Source organism: Siphateles boraxobius, unplaced genomic scaffold (assembly GCF_051911475.1).
Source record: "Siphateles boraxobius isolate OS27281-9 unplaced genomic scaffold, OSU_SipBor_1 41, whole genome shotgun sequence".
Taxonomy (NCBI): Eukaryota; Metazoa; Chordata; class Actinopteri; order Cypriniformes; family Leuciscidae; genus Siphateles; species Siphateles boraxobius.
This window is the reverse complement of record NW_027509042.1, coordinates 3,314,271-3,337,813: the sequence shown is the minus strand read 5'-3', so window position 1 is coordinate 3,337,813 and position 23,543 is coordinate 3,314,271. Positions and strand designations below refer to the sequence as shown.

The following is a 23,543-nucleotide window of genomic DNA, read 5'->3' as shown; positions in this document are numbered from 1 at the left end:
TTAAAGCTTGTCCGTGTTCTTTCACATTGGGAAATAAAAAAGGTATAATGATGTCTTAAGAAAGAACAAGTTTCATAACTTAATTGATATATATATATATATATATATATATATATATATATTAAATAAATATAATATCCTGGTTATATCAGGGGATATCAAAATATGTCAAATGTCTAGAAGCAACCAAATCAAACCACTTTCACAAATACATTTTGAAACTTCACAAATACAGCACCACTGTATTTTTTTATTTCTGTAAGTATATCTACCGTCTTTTTTCAGAAATATTTTTCTTGTAAAGTAAACTTGTTTTATCTATCTTTAAAATAAATGTCACTTGGTTAGACATGTTAAGTAGCATTAAAGTGTTTTTAAGTGTGGCTTCATTGTCAAAATTGTTTAGGACACTGAGTGTTAAAGTTAATTATTACTTGAATATGACATGCATGCATCCTCAATTTTTTTCAGACTTGCTGATTGACCAACATTTACATCAGACCCTTAGCATTAACATTTCAAAATAGGATCTCTCTTGATGCCAACAGACCTTTAAACGTCTAAAACAATCTCTCTTATTATGTTCCATGATCTTTTCTGCATCTCCCCATGGACGTGCTAATGACTCCCAGGAATACAAGCTTCAGAACAACAAGTGTTCCTGACTGCTTTGACCTTCTGCCTGTGGATCTCAAGGGCGTGAGACGTGGAGTCTCTCCTGCCATCGCTCTTGCTCAGACTAGACTCAGTGGAGGTTGTGAAATGTCAGAGATTCCCGCTAGTCTCAGTGGAAGCGTTAATTACCGCAAACACACTGCAGCTCAGATGCTGAAAGGACAAATGTCTTGTTATACCATCCATGCTCCCTTTTGTGAATGATTGGCTTTTTCAGGAACACAAACACATGCTGAGGGAAAGGTCAAAGTTTTCCAGAAAGGCTTTAGTTAATTGCTTGTTTGTTTTTTAACAGCCGTGTGATATGAAGATGATGTGAAGACAAGGTGATGACAGCCTTATTGGGATATTCACTAATATTTATTTAACTGAGGATAAGACTATATCACAATCATAGATTTGGCTAAACCTGTCAAAGCCCAAAACAAAATAAAACCAATGATATTTCATATATCATTTATATAATAATAATAATAATAAATAATAATAAAAATGTATTTATTCAGCACATTTAAACACAACACGAGTTGACCAAAGTGCTTTACAGAATCCACATTTCAATAATGATAAAAACAGACATAGATGGATACAAATCATTCAGAACCAAATATAGCAAAAAACAATTAAAAGCAACAGTAAATAGATATATTTACCGGGAGCCAGTGTAAAGAGGCCAGAACTGGAGTAATACTAGAATATTTACTGGTCCCGGTCAGCAATCTGCCCGCTGCATTCTGCACTAGTTGCAGACGCGCCAGGGACTTTTTGGACACAGCCACATACAGGGAATTGCAATAATCTAAACTGGACGAGATAAAAGCATGGATCACAGTTTCCATATCTTTAGTAGACAAAAAGCCTTTCATTCTGGCAATCCCTCTTAGCTGAAAAAAGCTACCCTTCACCACCGCATTTATCTGTTTATCAAATTTTAATTCGGCGTCAAAGATAACTCCGAGGTTTTTAACTTGAGTCTTAACATTGGGGACAAGGGTGGCAAGCTCCTCGGAAAGCTGTTCAGCTAACTTCGGTGGGCCGAACACCACCACTTCATATTTTGATTCGTTCAGCTGAAGGAAATTGTCTGCCATCCATCGTTTTATCTCATCCAAGCAATTGAACAACGCTGACCCTTTAGACTTATCCTCAGAGTTCAAAGGCAAATACAACTGGGTATCGTCAGCATAACAATGGTATGCCACTCCATGTCTCTGACAGATTAAACCCAGGGGGAACATATATAATGAAAATAGTACTGGGCCAAGGCATGAGCCTTGATGCACCCCACAAACAACAGGGCAAACAGACGAGGTAGAAGTCCCTATTTTCACCGCAACGGTCCTCCCCTGAAGATATGAGACAAACCAGGATAGCACATACCCCCCAATTCCCACCCACTTACTCAATCGTTCAAGAAGAATCCCGTGGTCCACTGTGTCAAAGGCCGCGCTAAGATCCAGTAATACTAGCGCTGTGCAATTCCCTGAATCCACCGATAACAACATATCATTCGATACTTTAAGAAGGGCAGTTTCTGTACTGTGTTGCGATCTAAAACCTGACTAAAAGTATCAAAAATATTATTTTTGTTTAAAAAAGTAGAAAGTTGCTTAAGTACCACTTTCTCCAGCAATTTAGCTAAGAAAGGTACCTTAGAAATTGGTCTGTAATTGCTTAACACAGAGGGGTCTAAACTTGTTTTCGTTAAAAGCGGTTGTACAAGAGCGTGCTTGAAATAAGATGGCACTATCCCCTTTATAAGACTCTGGTTAACTAAAACCGTAATAGTGGGCCCCACCGCATGCCACACCTGAATCAACAAACGAGGCAGTAAAATATCCAATAAACAAAAAGCTGGCTTCAGGTGTAGGACAATATCCAGCAAATCATCCAAAGAAACCGGCTCAAATGTGGTCAGCACACCCCGAGCACACAAATCGAGTGGTGGTTCCATGCTACCTTGGGCGCTGGCAGAATTCACAATGCCGGCTCTGATCATTTTGATCTTGTCCATAAAAAACTGAGCGAACTTTCCACAGGCACTCCCCGCATGCTCGAAAACAAATGGGCTGGCAGGACTCATCACAGAATTGATCACACGAAATACAATTTTTGGGCTATACTGATTTTTAGAGATTAGGTCCGAGAAATGTTTCTCCTTGGCCGCTTTTACGAACTGTTGGTAAGATAGCATACGCTCTCTTAGAATCTCGTAAGAGACCTGCAGTTTGTCCTTCAACCATTTCCTCTCTGCCTGCCTCCATAATTGCCTCAACAGTCGACTCTCATCATTAAGCCATTCAAAATATCATTCAAATTTGCTGAATTGATGCTCAAGTAACGTTTCTTTGAAGACAAATAAGACAATGCATAATTAGCAGGGATGTTCTTTGTTGCATTAATTAATTATTTTGACTATGATTTTTTTTTTATCCAGTAGTGATAATAGATAGTAGCTATTCCATTTTACATTTACATTTATCTGACGCTTTTATCCAAAGCGACTTACAATTGCTATATATTTCAGAGGTCGCACTTCTCTGGAGCAATCAGGGGTTAAGTGTCTTGCTCAGGGACACATTGGTGTCTCACAGTGGATTTGAACCCGGGTCTCTCACACCAAAGGCATGTGTCTTATTCATTGCGCCATCACCACCGCCTTTCCAGAGGTTACATTGATTTAAATTGTAGGTGTTTTTATCTATAAAAACTACAATAAGAGAAAGGTTCAAATGTTATGGTGGTCTGGATGTTACACTCTAAAAATGCTCATCACTATCCACCTTTTTCCTGGTTAGCGAATTTACCCATGATTCATAGCGAGTTTGAACAGAAAGCCGGTTGTCCTTTTCCGGTTCGAAGCTTTATGAAGATTAAGTGCCGCTTGCTCAGACCGCCACAGTGATGTGATGGTTAGAAAATATGTGAAATAAGTAGGGCAGGCCCTGCCCGTGCACGACTGAAGTTGGGTTGGAAGTTATGTATACTATATGGGAGAGAATGCTAAACCATAGCGTTTTCGTAATATATTGCCTATTCTGCAATGCATCTCAACGCACGCATAAGCTTGCCACAAAAAACTTTAAAAGTAATGATTATGCATTAAACATTTAAATTGTTTATTAATAACTAGTGTTTTCTGTAAGTGTCGACTGCAAAGATAAATTTGATGATGCTGACTGGCCATCTTCGCAGTAGTGAACGCGCCTATAGAGAGAAATGCACACTTCATACAAATTAACCTATACATAAGCAGAGCAGAGGGCAGCCCATTTCTGCTCGTTTTTAATTATTTTGTTTAAAGTACACATTTCAAGCTTTCTATAGATATACTTATAATGTATGTGAGGCAAGTAACTTATACGCAGAGTTTCGTTGATTAATAAGACGCGCTCCAGTTCACGCGCTGGTGCCTCCGTGTCCTGTATAGCCTATCTACTACATGTGCTTATTTATTATTCCAGGCAATTTGTTGATAAAACATTGATAAAAATTAAGACACAATTTATACTAAACGAAATTCACTTTAAAGAAAGGCTTTCTACAAAACAAAACTTAAGTGCTCAAAATCATGTCTGAGCCAATCCAAATGTTTTCCGATATTGGGCATCTTATGATCATATCTGACTCATCTCATGCGGTTCCCTTTTCATATAATCAACATAGATGAAATAAATAAATAAAACATTATACTGTGAAACTTAAATATGAAACGTATGTTTAGTTGTTTTTTTAACTTATATTTAAGCGTCACACTGCTCCGCTTTGCTCACGTGCTCTGGTGTGTCAACGCTATCTCACGACCAATTCGTACGAATTTGTACGAGTGATTAAAAAGTATCTAAATTCTAAATTCGTATGAATTCGTACGACCTCACTCGTACGAATTTGTAGGCCTACGATTTGTCTGAACCCACGTGATGGGTAGGTTTAGGGGCGGGGTCAGGGGTAGGTCATTCGTACAAATTAATACGAATTGGGCAACTCGTAAAATATGTACGATTTAGCAAAAATCGTACTAATTCGTACGAGTGAGGTCGTATGAATTCATACGAATTAGCCACCTCGTAAAATTCGTACGAATTGCCGTTAGATCGGGCTGGGTGTGTAGCCTATACATGCATGTGTGCGTGATGTGATGGAGGGGTGCAATTTCTCGAATAATGATTGAATAATACCCAGCGATCTTCGAATACTATTTTTGCTTGAAATGCCCATCCCTACTGGTAACGTAGGCCTACACCTTTTTCGTTGGATGCTTCAGTTTTAGCGCAGCTAACCAAAAACGTATACTCTCTGGCATTGAATGTAGCTGATACAAACCGGACATAGCCATTCTCTCCTTTTTATCTTATGCTCAAAGCACCCAGTTTCTAAAACGTTTTTTTTTATCTTCTTTGAATTGTTAAAACAACCAACAACAGCACATGTAGAGCCTGAGCTCATTCTCTCACTGCTAATAGCCTACAGTACGAAACGGAAGTAGGCAACCGGAGTCGTCGTCATGGCGGCGCGCATGTTTAGAGCAGAATAAGGTGGATATTAAACAAAATAAAACTTTAAAATGTGAAATATGATATTTAATGTTTGCATTTTGAAACCTTGATAAAGAGTGTGATCATTATTCTCTATAATTAGAGACTAATTGTCGCATTTTATTTTCACTGTATGTTGCTTGCAAACATTGGTCTTGCAGCAGAATATACAGCTACTTTTGAATTGCTATCAGTGGAGAAATATGTTTTTTGGCAGAACAATGGTGCAATCACAGAACTTCCTAAAGGAGGAATAATGGGCAAAATGTATACCTTTAGGGGTACAACAGCTTATCACTGGGACAGGAGGAGGACAACTTTGTACCTTATTTAGCCCTAAAAGATGCATTTGAGTAGTAATATGTAGCCTTTAGGTAATAAGGTACAAATATGTCCCTTTAAGGGTACTACCCCACTGACAAGCTGAGAGTGCAACCAAAACTTGACTCCATGTTTTACATTTACATTTAGTCATTTAGCAGATGCTTTTATCCAAAACGACTTAAAAGTGAGGACTAAAGATAAGTCAAGTCATTGTGGAGAGGCAAAAACAACGCAAGAAGTACTCAAAATACAAAGTTCAGGCATTGCTCAGAGTAGCATGAGCCAGACAACGGAGGATTTAAAGGAAAAGGAAATAATTTTTTATTTTTTTATTGTTGAGTGTTAAGTTTTCAAGTCAAAAGTTTGTCATGAGGTCTTGCTATTTTGCTTTAAAATAAATATTGTCTTTTACTCTTCTGACGTCACATGAGGTTAGTCATGCGCAGATACCAACCTCTATTACCAACACGACCATCCCATGATATAAAATGAGATTTTTCGTCAGACTCTTTAATAACAGGCTGGGAAGTCTGCAGAGGTATTATTGTAAAAACATCTGAACTTTATCTGACTCTTTGATCAATTTAATGTTAATTTGCTGATGCAATTGAATTTTATATTGAGAAAAACATTATTCTATCTAGACATTCTTGTAATCTTGATGCACCATGTTTAACCTTTCATGTTCTCTTTTTTTTTTTCCAGAACGTTGTTTTATTAAAAGATGAATGTTTCACTGGTGGGTAACATCACCCAACCCAAAATTTTACGGGACAGCTTTAGCACAGCGGTGGCTAAGAATGTGATAGTGGTTAGTTTGTGCATCTCCATCAACTATATCAACAGCACGCTCATCCACACCTTCATCAAGCATGAGATCTTCAACAGAAACCCTCGGTACATTCTCTTCATTCATATGGTGTTCAACGACACGATTCAGCTGATGATTGCAGTCCTTCTTCATGTGTTGAGCTATATTGTGTTTACTATCAATGTCTCTTTCTGTTGTGTTCTATTGATGAGCGCTATATTCACAACGCTCAACACACCGCTGAACCTGGCCGCCATGGCTATAGAGCGCTACATCGCTATCTGCAACCCTTTGCGTCATGCTCAGATCTGTACCGTTCCTAAAACATACATCCTTATCGGCCTTATCTGGAGCCTGAATGGCATCCAGGCTCTACCAGACCTGTTCGTTCTGTTGGCTACACAACCGGAAACCTTCTTCTACAGCAATACCTTCTGCTACAGAGATTATCTGTTCAATAACCCATACATGATAGAGAAGAGAAATGTTGTGTATATCATTTACCTGGCATTTGTTGGGCTGACTATAGTGTATACTTACATAAAGATCATTTTTGTTGCAAAGGCCACAAGCTTGGATGCTGGCAAAGCTCGGAGTACCATCATCCTACATGGGATCCAGCTTCTGATGTGCTTGCTAACGTTTGTCGGGGCCTTCCTGGACAAGCTGCTGACGGAAATGTTTCCGATGCTTATTCTGGAGATGAGATTTTTAACTTATTTAGTAATCCAGATAATGCCCAGGTTTGTCAGTCCTATTGTGTATGGCATGAGAGATCAAACATTTTGTAAGTACCTGAAAAGATACTTACTGTGTACAATGTTTGAGATGAGGAGTACAATAAAAACTCTCCAACACAAAAGGAATTTGGCGAAAGTTTCTGATAAATCCATATGAAGGTTTACTATCTCACAATATTGTAAAGAAAGCAACATTTGTGAATGAATCTGATTTGAAGACATGTGTGAAAGAAATTAATAAATATATACTGGTCTACATATGCTGTGATCACTAATTAAAGCATATAACATGAAAAGCAAATGGTAATTTGGAGTGTATGCATGGAAGCTGTATATGGCACGTTACAGACATAAAAACTGTCAATGGTAAAAGTCCCTTTATGAAAAAGAAACACATATAATACATGACATATTTTAAATGGAAAATCTCAGACTCAAGTAACCTTTTCACAACACAAAAAAAGTGTTTAATCTATATAAATGTTTCATTCACGGTAACTGCCTTTCATAAAGCTCTTACAATAAAACTTTTTATTTGCATCTCTTCTTGTTCAGTTTAATACATTTGTCTAATATTTAATCCATCTGAACTTAAGGGTTAATCAATGAATCATTTGGTACACTTATAGATTTCTATTAATATAGACAGTTTCTGTACAACTTGTTTACAATTTCCGATATGGATAACTAAATGTAATGAATTATTTTTACATAAGTGATTCATAATAACCACCACTATATTCAAACTTGCGTGGACATGTGTGTGTGTGTGTGTGTGTGTGTGTGTGTGTGTGTGTGTGTGTGTGTGTGTGTGTGTGTGTGTGTGTGTGTGTGTGTGTGTGTGTGTGTGTGTGTGTGTGCGTGCGTGCGTGCGTGCGTGCGTGCGTGCGTGCATGCGTGTTTGTGTGTGTGTGTGTGTGTGCGAGAGAGAGAGAGAGAGACAGAGAGAAATTTACAGTTTGTGAACATAGAGATAGAGCACAAGGGAAAGGAAACAGTCGATGAACATCAGTCTGTGTAACATCAGATTGATCAGAGATGCATCAAGGGAGACAAATACATCCAAAACACCATTTTACATAACAGCAGAGATATTCCACATTACCGTAACTCACCCCTATAATGAGCAACTATAGTATAGATTCGGTCATATGCCACAGTGAGAACATTTACTGTATTGGCAGCAAACTCTAGCACAATAGCACTAAACCTCATGGCAGTTTCATAACCTCCTCACAATCTCATCTAACGTGGCAACTGTTACTCTGTATTACTGTAATTATTTCAGTAACAAGGGTGATTTTTAACATGTATCTTTCATTGTTTGCTGTTGAATGAACTGATTGTTAAATGTATTAAATTGAAAGAAGTTTGTGTTGTGTTTTCGGTGATTAAACCAAATTTTCACATTACATATTACAATAATCATATGTTTGAAACAATGATTATGTGGACTGAAATGTGTATAACTGTAATGAAAGCAGGGTTCAGGTTTTGAAAGAATCAGTGATCAGTTTGTACTAAGAGTTTTGAAAATGTACCCCTTACTTGTGTAAATAATAGCAAAGCGAATAAAAAACTGTAATAATTTTTAATTCTCTCATCACATAGATCACATACAATGTTTTTTCTCAATAATATGATCGGTAATGTTGGTTACACCAGAAGACAACAAAAACATTACCAACCTAAAACCCCAGCTGATATTACTTCCATGTGTGTGTGTGTTATATGTCAAAAGTTTTTCTGAAGGATCATGTAACACTGAAGACTGGAGTAATGGCTGATGAAACTTCAGCTTTGCATCACAGGAATAAATTATATTTTGAAGTATACTAAAATAGAAAAATCCTTATTTTAAGTTTTACAATTTCACAATATTACTGTTTTCTGATCAAATAAGTGCAGGCTTGATGAGCAAATGAGACTTTCAAAAACATTCAAAATAGTAATGTTTCCAAACTTTTGAGCAGATAGACAGAAAAATTTCCTATTATCAAAATACAGAAGGAGATAACACAGATAAGTAGCGGAACACGGATGTTTTGCAGGAACTGGAAGCGTGAGAAGGTTGAGTATAACTGCAGTCAGATAGTTTGTAGGTTTGGGTGGAAGATTACAGGGATCTTGATGTGATTAAAGATGGCTGAATAGGACTCAGGCGAGCTAAAGCAGAGAGAGTGAGCGAGTGAGTGGTTGAGTGAGTGAATGAGTGGTTGAGTGAGTGAGTGAGTGAGTGAGTGGGTGGGTGGGTGAGTAAGTGAGTGAGTGAGTGGGTGGGTGGGTGAGTGAGTGAGTGGGTGAGTGAGTGAGTGAGTGAGTGAGTGAGTGAGTGAGTGAGTGAGTGAGTGAGTGAGTGAGTGAGTGGGTGGGTGGGTGAGTAAGTGAGTGAGTGAGTGAGTGGGTGGTTGAGTAAGTGAGTGGGTGATTGAGTGAGTGAGGAGTCTGAGGAGTCGCGTTCCTTCCCCGACTCCTCAGACACCTGGTGATTGTTGACTCTGCCTGGGACATGATCAAGGTTGTCTCCATGGGAACTTGCTGTGTATTGCTATGACAATCCTCCGGACTGAGGCTCCTAGATTATGGTGCTGGCTTAGCGACTCTCTCCAGGCCTACACACACATGAACTTACACATACACAGATATGCACCTGCCCCACACCCCATCCCACGCCTTCGCCGCTTCGTACCCCCAGTCTGACAGGCGGGTCTGTGACCAGCGCCATAATGGCTGCAGGACCGGATGCTGCTTGCCTGGGCTGGACTACCTCCATCCCCCACTCCCAACCGTGTTGCAATGTCTTGTTTGTAGAGTGTACTGTTTATGTGCTAATGTTGCTGAGGAGTTTATTCCTGTTCCCAGACTGTTCTCCTTACAGGAGCATAGTCTGGGGGTTGCCTTTTTTTCTCCTCACCTCTCCTCATGTCATGCTGTATTTTTCTCAAGTTGGCGCTGATTATAGCAGCCTCGGTAACACCTTATTACCAAAGCAAATTCCTTGTATGTGCACAACACTACTTGGCAATAAAATTGATTCTGATTTAGATTCTGAGTGAGTGAGTGAGTGAGTGAGTGAGTGAGTGAGTGAGTGAGTGAGTGAGTGGGTGGGTGAGTGAGTGGGTGAGTGAGTGGGTGAGTGAGTGAGAGTGAGTGAGTGGGTGGGTGAGTGAGTGGGTGAGTGAGTGGGTGAGTGAGTGAGAGTGAGTGGGTGAGTGAGTGGGTGAGTGAGTGAGTGAGTGAGTGGGTGAGTGAGTGAGTGGGTGAGTGAGTGAGAGTGAGTGAGTGGGTGGGTGAGTGAGTGGGTGAGTGAGTAAGTGAGTGAGTGAGAGTGAGTGGGTGAGTGGGTGAGTGAGTGAGTGAGTGGGTGGGTAAGTGAGTGAGTGAGTGAGTGGGTGGGTAAGTGAGTGAGTGAGTGCGTGAGTGGGTGAGTGAGTGAGAGTAAGTGAGTGGGTGAGTGAGTGAGTGAGTGAGTGGGTGAGTGAGAGTAAGTGAGTGGGTGAGTGAGTGAGTGAGTGAGTGGGTGGGTGGGTGAGTGAATGGGTGAGTGAGTGGGTGAGTGAGTGAGTGAGTGAGTGAGTGAGTGAGAGTGAGTGAGTGAGTGAGTGAGTGTGTGGATGAATGGGTGAGTGGGTTGGTGGGTGAGTGAGTGAGTGGGTGATTGAGTGAGTGAGTGGGTGGGTGATTGAGTGAGTGAGTGAGTGAGTGAGTGAGTGAGTGAGTGAGTGGGTGGGTGAGTGAGTGAGTGAGTGAGTGAGTGAGTGAGTGAGTGAGTGGGTGGGTGGGTGAGTGAGTGAGTGAGAGTGAGTGAGTGAGTGGATGAATGGGTGAGTGGGTGGGTGGGTGAGTGAGTGAGTGGGTGATTGAGTGAGTGAGTGAGTGAGTGGGTGGGTGAGTGAGTGAGTGGGTGATTGAGTGAGTGAGTGAGTGGGTGAGTGAGTGAGTGAGTGAGTGAGTGAGTGAGTGAGTGAGTGAGTGAGTGAGTGAGTGAGTGAGTGGGTGGGTGAGTGAGTGGGTGAGTGAGTGGGTGAGTGAGTGGGTGGGTGAGTGAGTCGAGTGGGTGAGTGAGTGAGTGAGTGAGTGAGTGAGTGAGTGAGTGGGTGGGTGAGTGGGTGGGTGGGTGGGTGGGTGAGTGGGTGGGTGGGTGAGAGAGTGAGTAAGTGAGTGAGGGAGTGAGAGTGAGTGAGTGAGTGGATGGGTGATTGAGTGAGTGAGTGGGTGATTGAGTGAGTGGGTTGGTGAGTGAGTGAGTGAATGAGTGAGTGGGTGATTGAGTAAGTGTGTGAGTGGGTGGGTGAGTGAGTGAGTGAGTGAGTGGGTGGGTGGGTGGGTGAGTGAGTGGGTGGGTGGGTGACTGAGTGGGTGGGTGAGTGAGTGAGTGAGTGAGTGAGTGAGTGAGTGAGTGAGTGAGTGGATGGGTGAGTGAGTGGGTGAGTGAGTGAGTGAGTGGGTGGGTGGTTGAGTGGGTGGGTGGGTGAGAGAGTGAGTAAGTGAGTGAGTGAGTGAGAGTGAGTGAGTGAGTGGATGGGTGAGTGAGTGGGTGAGTGAGTGAGTGAGTGGGTGGGTGGGTGAGTGGGTGGGTGGGTGAGAGAGTGAGTAAGTGAGTGAGTGAGTGAGAGTGAGTGAGTGAGTGGATGGGTGATTGAGTGAGTGAGTGGGTGATTGAGTGAGTGGGTTGGTGAGTGAGTGAGTGAATGAGTGAGTGGGTGATTGAGTAAGTGTGTGAGTGGGTGGGTGAGTGAGTGAGTGAGTGAGTGGGTGGGTGGGTGGGTGAGTGAGTGAGTGAGTGGGTGGGTGGGTGGGTGAGTGAGTGAGTGAGTGGGTGGGTGGGTGAGTGAGTGAGTGGGTGGGTGACTGAGTGAGTGGGTGGGTGGGTGAGTGAGTGGGTGGGTGGGTGAGTGAGTGAGTGGGTGGGTGGTTGAGTGGGTGGGTGGGTGAGAGAGTGAGTAAGTGAGTGAGTGAGTGAGAGTGAGTGAGTGAGTGGATGGGTGAGTGAGTGGGTGAGTGAGTGAGTGAGTGGGTGGGTGGGTGAGTGGGTGGGTGGGTGAGAGAGTGAGTAAGTGAGTGAGTGAGTGAGAGTGAGTGAGTGAGTGGATGGGTGATTGAGTGAGTGAGTGGGTGATTGAGTGAGTGGGTTGGTGAGTGAGTGAGTGAATGAGTGAGTGGGTGATTGAGTAAGTGTGTGAGTGGGTGGGTGAGTGAGTGAGTGAGTGAGTGGGTGGGTGGGTGGGTGAGTGAGTGAGTGAGTGGGTGGGTGGGTGGGTGAGTGAGTGAGTGAGTGGGTGAGTGAGTGAGTGAGTGAGTGAGTGGATGGGTGAGTGAGTGGGTGAGTGAGTGGGTGAGTGAGTGAGTGAGTGGGTGGGTGGGTGAGTGAGTGAGTGAGTGAGTGAGTGAGTGAGTGGGTGGGTGAGTGAGTGAGAGTAAGTGAGTGGGTGAGTGAGTGAGTGGATGGGTGAGTGAGTGAGTGAGTGGGTGGGTGGGTGAGTGAGTGAGTGAGTGAGTGGGTGGGTGAGTGAGTGGGTGGGTGAGTGACGAGTGGTGTGGATGCTGACTGCTAATATAGGTGAGATAACGAGTGTGATTACTCGCAGGTGCGGGTGATGGTGGAGTGTGTGCAGGTGGTGAGCAGGGAGGATTCTGGGAAGTGTAATGCGCAGATGTGATGGACTGGTGACTGAAGATGTGACAATTATAAGGCCATTTTTCCATGGCCTCCAAACATATTGTTCTCATCCTCCAACTGCTTAACCTTTTTCTATGTGGAGGCCATGCAAAAATGGCCTTTATCCAGATGAAGTGCAGTAGATTCAGATATGTACAGATATCTGATTGATCCTGCTGTAGAAGAAACCATGATGAATTACTGAAAGGACTGTCTGAATTCTTCCAATATAGATTTTCCTACGCCTTTGTGTTTCAACCCCCTTCATTTCCCCCAGTGACATGGGGCCTAACTGATGTCATCATCTACAATCAGAGTGTGTGAGCATTTAAAAAGCTGCCATGTCTTCACCGGTACTGGTGCTTGCCAGACAGGGGCGAATGCTGGACAAGGGTGAGTACTGGGGTCTGACTAGTTACTTAATTGCAGGTCTTTTTTCCATTCATTCGCTCTATTTCTACACTGAAAAAAAATATTCTGATTTTAATGGTAAAAGACTGTAAAAATGCTACATTGAAACACTTTTCATCGGTTAACAGAAAGTTTCCTTACTATATACCAGTGTTTCTCAACCTTGCTCCAGAAGGATCCCCAACACTGCACGTTTTCTTTGTCTCCTTAATCAAACACACCTGATTCAACTCATCACCTCAATATCACATATATCCCCAAGTGATAATGAGCTGATGAGTTGAATCAGGTTTGTTTGATTAGGGAGACAAAGAAAACGTGCAGTGTTGGGGGTTCTTCAAGAGCAGGGTTGAGAAACACTGCTATATACGGTAAATAACTGGCATATATATATTGGTACATTTAATGTAAAAAATAGGTAAATTGACATTCCCACAATTCCCTACGTGACACTTCACATTTGATGTGTTTTTTTTTTAAATAACTATGTTTCTTCATAATTTAGTTTCTCAGTTATGTACATTAGTGTTTTATGTTACATTTAATGTTGTTAAATTAATGTTTATTGCATTTTTCAAATTTCAACATGTTTGCATGATGGGGTTTAGTGTTTGTGTGAATGACACTGTGCAGCTTCTATATATAAGTATTTAACTTTCTTGTGAAAAAGCTGCTTGTGAAGAGCTTTGATTGATCATGTGACTCTCATCACTGCTGTGATTGTTGGCTGTCAGTATATTACAATGGTACAAAACAGATATTAATACTTCAATAGGTCAGTAAACTAACATTATATCAGATAATGAAATACGGATTGTTTTTTACATTGTATTCATTCATTCTGTGCTAACTGTGAATGATATGTTCCTCACATCTTGAATGAAAAGTGATCTCTGCTACATACATTACATGTAGCAGATTTCTACTACTTAGTTGATGGTTTTTATCTACATCATAAACCCAAAATACAAAATCATATACACTTTCTTTGCTTAAATGACCTGGAAGCATGATGTGAAGAATTTAGCTGATTTATGCACAATTCATTATTTGTGTCTTATACAAGAATTTTATAGGAATATCATCTACTTATGCTTTTTAAAAACATGTGATAACATTAATATTGAATGTTTTAATGCAATAAGTTTCAGTGGTTTATTTGGTGCACCACCATATTCATGTGTGTTCTTGTAGATATGATCAAATATGTATCTTGAATGCAATGTAAGCCACTTTGGATAAAAGCATCAACCAACTGAAAAATAAATATAAATATTTTTGTATAAAACCCCCAAACAAAATACATTGAAATTTTATCGGTTGTTGTTAAACTCCTTAATTTAATTTTTTTTAACTTATTTTTAAAAATATAAATATTTATGCGTAAAACCCCCTAAATAATTAAAATATGAATGGTTGTTAAAAAAATCCTTAATTAAAAAAAAATTTAGATTTAAAAATACACATATACAGTATTTGTATTTATAAATATTGTGTAAACCCCAAATAATATATTGAAATATGAATCATTGTTTCAAAAAATGTATTTATATTTAAAACTATAAATATATTTGTGTTTATAAATATAAATATGTATGTCTAAAACCCCACAAACAATATCTTGAAACATTAAAAGTTGATAAAAAAGGCTTTACCTTTTTTTTTTTTTAAATGAATGCCAAATCTTGTTATGCATTTTTTTTTTTTTTTTTTTGTTATTTCAGACTCAAGCCCTGAATGATGAATTCAACAGTGGGCCAACAACTCCTCGTGCGAGACACGTTCACTACAGCCTTCATGAAGAACTTAATCGTGGTCCTGGTGTGGTTCCTCCTCAGCTACATCAACGGCAGCGTAGTGGCCACGTTCTTCAGACACCAAATCTTTTACGAGGACCCTCGCTATATTCTCTTCATACATATGGTCATTAATGACGCAGTGCAACTCACTGTAACCATTGCTCTGTTTGTGGTCAGTTACGCCTTGTACACTATCAGTGTAGGAGTGTGTTGTTTCTTTATCCTGGTGGCGGTGTTCACCACCCGCAGCACACCTGTGAACCTGGCCGGCATGGCCCTCGAACGCTACATCGCCATCTGCTATCCTCTGCGCCATGCCCAGATCTGCACCGTGCGTCGTGCCTACATGCTAATAGGGGCCATTTGGTTCGTATCTGTGGTTCCTGACATTACTGACCTATTCGTGACCTTAGCCAGAGAACCTCTGAGTTTCTTCCAAACCACTGTTTTTTGTCTCAGGCCGAATGTGTTCAAAGACCCTGTGCTGTTGTATAAGCGGCAGGCTTTCGATGGGATTTATTTCTCGCTGGTGTTCCTCACGCTGCTGTGCACGTATCTGCGGGTCGTGTTCGCGGCTCGTGCGCTCTCCACCGAGAGAACGTCCGCCAAGCGGGCCACCAACACCATCTTGCTCCACGGGGTTCAGTTGCTCATGTGCCTGCTCTCTTATGTGTCTCCCAGTGTGGAGGGCATTTTACACATCATCTTCCCGGGACGCATCCTAGAAATCCGCTTTGCCAACTATCTAATTGTCTATATTTTGCCACGCTTTTTGAGTCCAGTCATATATGGAGTGCGTGATAAAAAGTTCTGCAAGTATCTGAAGAGGTATTTTGTGTGTGGTCGCCCTGTAGACACAAGAGTAGAATGCAAACGTGAAGAAGATTAAATGGATCATTAGTTTTCTAATATTATAATGTGCCAAGGGTTTGGAATCTGATATGTGACACATTGTGCTTCTGTCTTGGCAAATGTTTAGTTTTAAATGATTCCCCATGTATTGTTTAGCAATTCCAAGATATTCTGAAAATGTTCACTCTTAATTATTTTGAATAAATCTGAGCTTTATGTATACATTTATTTATATATTATAATAAGACCATATAGACCATCATTGTTTTTAAAGTGTTGATTTGTGCTGTGTTTTATTTATTTGTTTGTTTAATGGTAGCGTAAAATGGTAACATAATATTAACTGTTTTTATTCATGTCAAAAATATCATTTAGCATCAGAGTCACTCTAAAATGTATACCAACAAAACAAATTTTTAGTTTTAAATCAGGTGGAATAGTTTAAGGTAACAACTGCAGGTTGCCACTTTTTAAAGTGTACATAATCATTGGTTTTATCGTCTATAAATAGAATATTAGATGTTAAAAAAAACTAACTTTTTCACTTTAACTTTTTCAATAAAGCCGAATTGTACATTTGCCAAGAAAATTATTTAAAAACAATAAACATTATTTCCAAAAAAATGTGTAATATTCTTTAGTCAGAAGTAGTAGCTTATTTAGAGTTATAAACTCTTTATTAAAGATAGGGTAGGCAATTTTCAGAAAGACTAGCAATAGTGAGCTAGCTTTGAAAGCATAAAATCCCACCCTCCCTTCAGAATGTCTCCAAAGCCACACCTCCTTCAAAACACATGAACACGTACAGCAGGGCGCAAACAAAAGAGTCACGAGAGACGCCGTTAAACTACCTCATGTCTCAAAGCACAGAACATTACAATAATAAGGAACATAAAACACCTTAAAGAGCACTGCTGTTGATACATTTTAAAAAATTTTGTTCAGTAGGAACTGTAGAAGGCGGCTGCTGTTTCACTGTGTTGCTCGGTGACTGACGTCTGTAACTCTGCAAAGCATGAAACACGCTGATGACGTGTGATGTCTGTGCGAGCAGGTGCGCGGAGGACTGAATGCAATGATTGGATGAACAATTGATGGTCCTACGCCTTCCACAGAAGATTTATATGCATTTATATACACACACACACACACACACACACACACACACACACACACACACACACACACACACACACACACACACACACACACACACACACACACACACACACACACACACACACACACACACACACACACACACACACACACACATATATATATATATATATATATTCAGACCTATTAACTTATGAAGAGACTTTCAACCAGCATAACAAAAAATGTTTATGGTACAAATTGCTTATCCTGCCTTTAACTAATCAAAACAATTCCTTTTCATAGTTTTGTACATCACATAAGAAAATTGTGGCCTAATATGGAAGACATTATGGCCTTTACTAGAACCAACCTGATCTCATTAGAATTTGTGAGTATAGTATGAATTTGTTTGAATTTATTTTAATACAAACTTGTATTAAAATAGGCTATATGATTTGAAGGCAAGACGTTGCACAAACTCAGACTCAAATGTGACTTTTTTCAATTAAAGGAACACGGCACCGTTTTTTGAAATAGGGGTTATTCGCCGTCTCCCCTACATTTAGATAGGTGGGCAAACGCATTTTTGACTCAGTGCATGCATTGTCTTAGTTTGGCAGCGCCAACGCTCGCTTAGCTTAGGATAATAAATAGAATCCTTTGTTGCCGGATAGCATGTTGTGAGTAAAAGGGATCCAAAAAAAAAAAAAAAAACCCTAATTACTTCTTGTGGCCTGCGTATTCACAACAAGTACAAAAAGCAGTGCAGATTAAGACTAGGCGATTTCCTAGGCAGAGATTGACTTGGGACTATATTGGGGTGAAGCACAGGCGAAGCACTGCTACTTGGGCGCAGTGATATCATGGCATCTCAGCATCTATCTTACAACTGAATAAAGACACAGATTCACGTAAGGAAGAGTAATAAAAGACAACTTACATGTGCACTTTTTTCTGCCTGTGCTTTGAAAATGGATGTGACGGCCGTATCCTTCAGATGTATACTGTCTTTCTGGTCCCATATTTAATTTTTTTAACATAGTCCTCCGGTGCAAAATGCTCTTCGCAAACAAGATACTGGCTAATTTTGTAGCGAGGTGTTGAAGTTCAGATATCCAGAGCAGCTAGCCATTGATTTCTCAGTTCCACATTCGATGGAATTCTGTGAAACATGACATTCGTGTATGTCCTTTGCTTGTTCTCACAACCTTTGCTATGCAGGCGATTACCATGTTTGCTGTAACTGTAACTTCTCAAACTCAACACAATCCAAAAGTGAAGATACTCTGTGCAGATCACGCTGGTATGTTGACGGAAGTTGGGGGATTAAAAAAAAAAAAAGTATCACTTTTACTCATGACATGCTATCTGGCAACAAAGGATTCTATTCATTATGCTAAGCTAAGCTAGCGTCAGTGCTGCCAAACTAAGACAATGCATGCACTGAGACAAAAATGCGTTTGCCCACCTATCTAAATGTAGGGGAGACGGTGAATAACCCCTATTTCAAAAAATGGTGGCGTGTTCCTTTAAGATCACTATCATTGTTTTTTTAAACTTTTGCTGGGCATGCATTTGACTACTCTAATTCTATTTATATTAGAATAAGTAAATCTAACATTAATCGTCTTCAATCGGAGCAAAATGCAGCCGCCAGGCTACTGACCAGCTCCCAGAAATTTGACTTTTTGTATTTAAAGTAGGGCTGGGAAAAGATTAATCGCGATTAATCGCATCCAAAATAAAAGTTTGTGTTTACATAATATATGTGTGTGCACTGTGTATAATTATTTTGTATATATATAAATAAACACACATGCATGTATATATTTAAGAAATATTTGCATCTATATACTGTATATATTTATTTATAATTTATATTATATATAAATATACATTTTTTATATATAAATATACATTTTTTTCTTATATGTATACATGCATGTGTGTGTATTTATATATACAAAATAATTATACACAGTGCACACACATATATTATGTAAACACAAACTTTTATTTTGGATGCGATTAATCGCGATTAATCTTTTCCCAGCCCTAATTTAAAGCTCTGACCGGATCGGCACCTCTTTACCTCTCTGACCTTCTTATTCCAAATACATCTGCTAGATTTCTGAGGTTGTCAGATCTGAGCAAAGTGAACCCTTCCAAGATCCAGACTAAAATTGAGGGGTAATCGTGCTCCATTTCCATTGCTGGGCCAAAACTGTGGAATAGTCTCCCCGCTCTCCCGGTTTCTCTCAGATTAGTTTGATCAGAATCTGAATTTAAATCCAAGTTAAAAAATATTTTACGCATGCTTATAACTGCTCTTGTAGTCTAAGGTTAAGTCCTCTTATCAGTGCTTTAATGTCTCTTTTCACTCTTTCTTGTGCTTTATAGTGTTTATGCATTTTTAATGTCTATTTTAGTTTGCCTGTAGCCACAGTGGTTAACTACTGTGCTTTATAAATAAAATGTTTGATTTGTAAAAAATATTATTTAAAAGCTAATTTAACATGTGTTGGTTTAGTTTACACCTCGGTTTACATCCTTTTAACCCTGTATAGGAAAAACAAACCAGTGCTATGGAGTAAAATGTCAAACCCCTATAGAGTTTTCAGGGCATTTTCCAATCAACCACCTCGATATATATCACATCCATACAGTATATAAGATTCAACACAGACTGAGACTGTCTGGGAAGGGCAGGGAGCAGATACAGTAGGTGAGATGGGACTTGACTAACAAACATCGCTGTACTCTTAGCATTTTAAAATGAAGCAATTTGGATAATACCCATTACACTGTGACATATTTTGCCACAAGACTGGTTAATGACTTATTTAATTGTGCAGCAGTAACTCTAGCAAGAGAAATGTATTTTTGTTTTTTTGTTGGTATTATTTACTTGCTTATATGGTAGGCTACTATAATAAATCATTATCATGCATGTCTTTTAATATGGCTTTTTCTGTATTTAGCTTTACTTACTAATAAAAAAATGCCGAATGTATAGTCTATTATATTGAGTGTAGTTACACATCTATAATGTCTCTAATGTGTGCTTTATCATGTCAGGTTGAGAACATGAACTCCAGTGCTGTCTCAGAGTATGGTAACTCTACTTTACTCCTTCTGAACGCCATACCGCGGGACAGCTTCAGCGCTGCTCTCGCTAAAAACATCATGGCCATGCTTGTATGGCTGGCGCTCAGTGGCCTTAATTGCAGTATGGTGTCCACTTTCCGCAAGCACAGTTTCTTCTATGAAGATCCACGTTATATCATGTTTATCTGCATGGTCATTAATGATGCCGTACAACTGACACTGGTAACCGCCTTGTATGTGGTAAGTATTAAGATTATATTATGTGGCCAAAAATTAGTTAAAAGACACTTAAGCTACACTTATAAATGCTTGAATGTCATTACATTGGAAGCAAAATATCAAAGCATGTATTTTGTTTAGCCAGTTCAAAATATGCTGCCATTCAAAAGAGACTCTTATATTCACCAAGCCTGAATTTATATGGTCAAAAATATTGTGAATATTCTGAAGTTTTATTCCAATTTAGAATAACTGTTTTTTGTTTGTATATATTGAAAAATGCATTTTATTCCTGTGATGCAAAGCTGAATTTTCAGCATCATTACTCCAGTCTTCAGTGTCACATGATTCTTCAGAAATCATTCTAATATGCTGATTTGCTGCTCAGGAAATATTTCTAATTATTATTATTATCAATGTTGTGCTGTAAACCGTGAAGCCTTTTTTTCCAGGATTCTTTGATGAATAGAAAGTTCAAAAGAACAGCAGTTTTGTAACATTATAAATGTCTTTACTGGCACTTTTTTATATCAATTTAATGCATTGTTGCAGAATAAAAGTATTAATTTCTTTACAAAAAAACTCCATAATTACCCCAAACGTTTGAACATTAGTGTAAGTGTTTTTAAAAACACTATAAAAGTCTATAAAATGAATATACCCTGTCCAACTTGTGAAATAATTATTTTGTTTTGATATTGTCTGTTTTTAGAAAGCTAAATACAATTTTCATTTAACTAAAACTGAAAAAAAAACTTTCTACTTTCTAAACTTTCAAAAAAAAAAAAGTTTACTTACTAATGAAGAAAATCAAGTTGAAACTCTGAAAACTCTGAGTAGAAGTTTAATGGATGAAAACAAAGACAACATAATGTGTATAATGAAACAATGTCAGTGTCTAATATGTATATTGTTTGTGGCCCTTTCCTCCTCTTGTAGGTGAGTTATGCCTTCTCAAAGATCTTGGCATCTGTCTGCTGCCCGCTGATCATGACCGCTGTGATGACCACCCGCTCCACTCCTCTCATCCTGGCCGGCATGGCCCTGGAGCGCTACATCTCCATCTGCTTCCCGCTCCACTACAGCCACATCTGCACAGTCACACGCACCGTGTGGATCATCGGGGGGATCTTCCTCCTGAGCTTCACTCCTCCGCTCACCGATCTTCTCATCACTGTCGCCAAAGAACCACCACTGTTCTTCCACACGTCCATTTTCTGCGATCAATCGTTCCTATTCCGAGACCTCTCGATCTATTACAAGAATTGCGTGTTTGATAGTGTGTATTTCTCTTTTGTCTTCTTGTCTTTACTTTATACGTACTGTAATATCGTGCTGACGGCCCGTGCGGTGTCCACTGACCAGGTGTTGGCCAAGAAGGCCCGTAACACAGTCCTGCTCCATGGCGTTCAGCTGCTATTGTGCATGTTGGCATTTGTCGTGCCGTCCATGCAGGCTCAGCTCATACAACTGTTTCCAATGTATGGCTTAGAGATACGTTATGTCAATTTTCTTCTGGTCTACATCATTCCACGATTTCTCAGTCCAATGATATATGGATTCAGGGATGAGAAGTTTCGCAAGTATTGGCTCAGATTCTTTATCTCTAAAGCACAGAGAGTAAAACCAGTCAGCCATTTCTCGCAAAAGCTTGGATGAGATTCCACATGAATGATTTGTGGGTGACGCCGATTTCTGGAGAGAGTTCATGTGTAGGAGACATTTTAACAGGACATTAGAAGAAAGTGCTGATATTACTGAAAGGACATTATTTTTCAGTGGAACAAATACATATAATCATTCACTGAAGTAACGAAAAAGAACAGTTTGAAAAGAAAACAAACTGTTAAACATGTTCCCTGCACATTGGGTAAATGTTGAACAAAGTTTTGGCACCATCAACATTTGATTTAAAGATTTAAATATTTAAGAAAAAAAATTCCACGGGTAGTAAACACAATGTCCATAAATTCACGATTTTGAGTTAATATGTGCAGGCCTATATGCATTTGTACCTGTATATGAGCAAATTATATTGCTATTTTAGTTGCTACAAGGTGAATGTGATTTCACCAAGTACAACATCGTTGTTGATCCTGAAACAACATTCCAATCAACCAATCAGATTTAAGGGACAAGTTTACAGTTTATGTCAAGTTTAGGCTTACAACCAGGGTTAGGGGCTTCTACATCATTGTTATCCATCTATCATTTCCCTCTGGTTTGGGGATAATTTACGGGTAGGGATATGTTAAGGATTACGGATAGGGTTAAGACTAAATTTTCAAACAGGAATGTTGTTCCAGGATCAATCAAATATGTTAATCCAGGAAAATGTCCAGAAAAAATCAAGTGTTGGCAAAATTTGTCTTGTATAAAAGTCTTCATGTCCATTTTTTACTATTTACTTTAATGGTACTGCAGTGTAAAAAATTATTTTTAAAAGCACAATATTCCATGTAGTTTCTCAAGTAATATGAGGTTACATTTAGATTTATGCATTTATACAAAGCGACTTACAAAAGAGGTACAAAAGCAATCCTCAATGAGCAAACAATAATCGTAATTCAAAATACAGCTCACATCCACATTACTAAACCAACTGTTACAGTATGAACGCAAAAAAATACCCAAGACAGGGTATGCAAATCTCGATTAATCTCACATCATCTTAAAGGGGTCATAAAATGCCATTTTTGTAGAAGTTAATATGAATCCTTAGGGCTAAATGAAAACTTTGTAATATACTTTTATTAAAAATTCTCATTAGTATTGTAAGAAAACACTAATATTACCTGGTCAAAAACAGTTTTCAGCATGCCGTTTCAGTGCATATGCCTTTAAAATGATAATGAGCTTTGCTCACTCCGCCCCTCTGTTCTTTGGGGCGTTTTGACAAAACACGTGGAGTGTTGCCTTGACAACAGTTGAGGGTATATTTTGGAACAAGAATGGCAGCGGAAGTCTCTGAGGACCAGAGTTGGGTATAACGCGTTACAAAGTAACGCGTTACTGTATTCTAATTACTTTTCATCGTAACGCAGTAATGTAACTCAATACATTTTAAATTTATGTAATTTGATTACAGTTACTGATGTCAATAAAAATAAGTTACTTGCGTTACAAATGTATTGTTAAGAAAAAAATATTTAGTAAAATGCCTTTCTAATCACGTTTGGCCGGCTGCGTCAGCATGCGCTTTAATGAATTACCGGAGAACGCGCTTCATGAGGCACACACACACACACACACACACACACACACACATACACACACACACACACACACACACACAGACACACACACACA

General features: G+C 39.3%; 3 protein-coding genes across 3 annotated transcripts; all 3 read left to right on the top strand.

Moving 5' to 3' along the window:
* Nucleotides 1-6,303: 6,303 nt before the first annotated feature.
* LOC143707138 (odorant receptor 131-2-like) lies at nucleotides 6,304-7,242 on the top strand. Its single transcript, XM_077199895.1, has one exon. The coding sequence runs from the start codon at nucleotides 6,451-6,453 to the stop codon at nucleotides 7,240-7,242; it is 792 nt and encodes a 263-aa protein (XP_077056010.1). The 5' UTR covers nucleotides 6,304-6,450.
* Nucleotides 7,243-14,866: 7,624 nt separating this feature from the next.
* On the top strand, nucleotides 14,867-16,009 carry LOC143707173 (odorant receptor 131-2-like). Its single transcript, XM_077199922.1, has one exon. It carries the CDS (start codon nucleotides 14,893-14,895, stop codon nucleotides 15,841-15,843), a length of 951 nt encoding a protein of 316 aa, XP_077056037.1. The 5' UTR covers nucleotides 14,867-14,892; the 3' UTR covers nucleotides 15,844-16,009.
* A 4,054-nt stretch (nucleotides 16,010-20,063) lies between these two features.
* On the top strand, nucleotides 20,064-21,893 carry LOC143707136 (odorant receptor 131-2-like). Its single transcript, XM_077199894.1, has 2 exons — nucleotides 20,064-20,255; nucleotides 21,174-21,893. The coding sequence occupies exons 1-2, from the start codon at nucleotides 20,094-20,096 to the stop codon at nucleotides 21,891-21,893; spliced, it is 882 nt and encodes a 293-aa protein (XP_077056009.1). The 5' UTR covers nucleotides 20,064-20,093.
* Nucleotides 21,894-23,543: the final 1,650 nt, after the last annotated feature.

Excerpts from the sequence above, each read along its gene's own strand:
- LOC143707138 (XM_077199895.1), top strand. The coding sequence starts at position 6,451 with ATGGTGTTCAACGACACGATTCAGCTGATGATTGCAGTCCTTCTTCAT.
- LOC143707173 (XM_077199922.1), top strand. The coding sequence starts at position 14,893 with ATGATGAATTCAACAGTGGGCCAACAACTCCTCGTGCGAGACACGTTC.
- LOC143707136 (XM_077199894.1), top strand. The coding sequence starts at position 20,094 with ATGGCCATGCTTGTATGGCTGGCGCTCAGTGGCCTTAATTGCAGTATG. Across the intron at positions 20,256-21,173 it reads TGGTAACCGCCTTGTATGTG|GTGAGTTATGCCTTCTCAAA; the intron begins GTAAGTATTAAG and ends CTCCTCTTGTAG.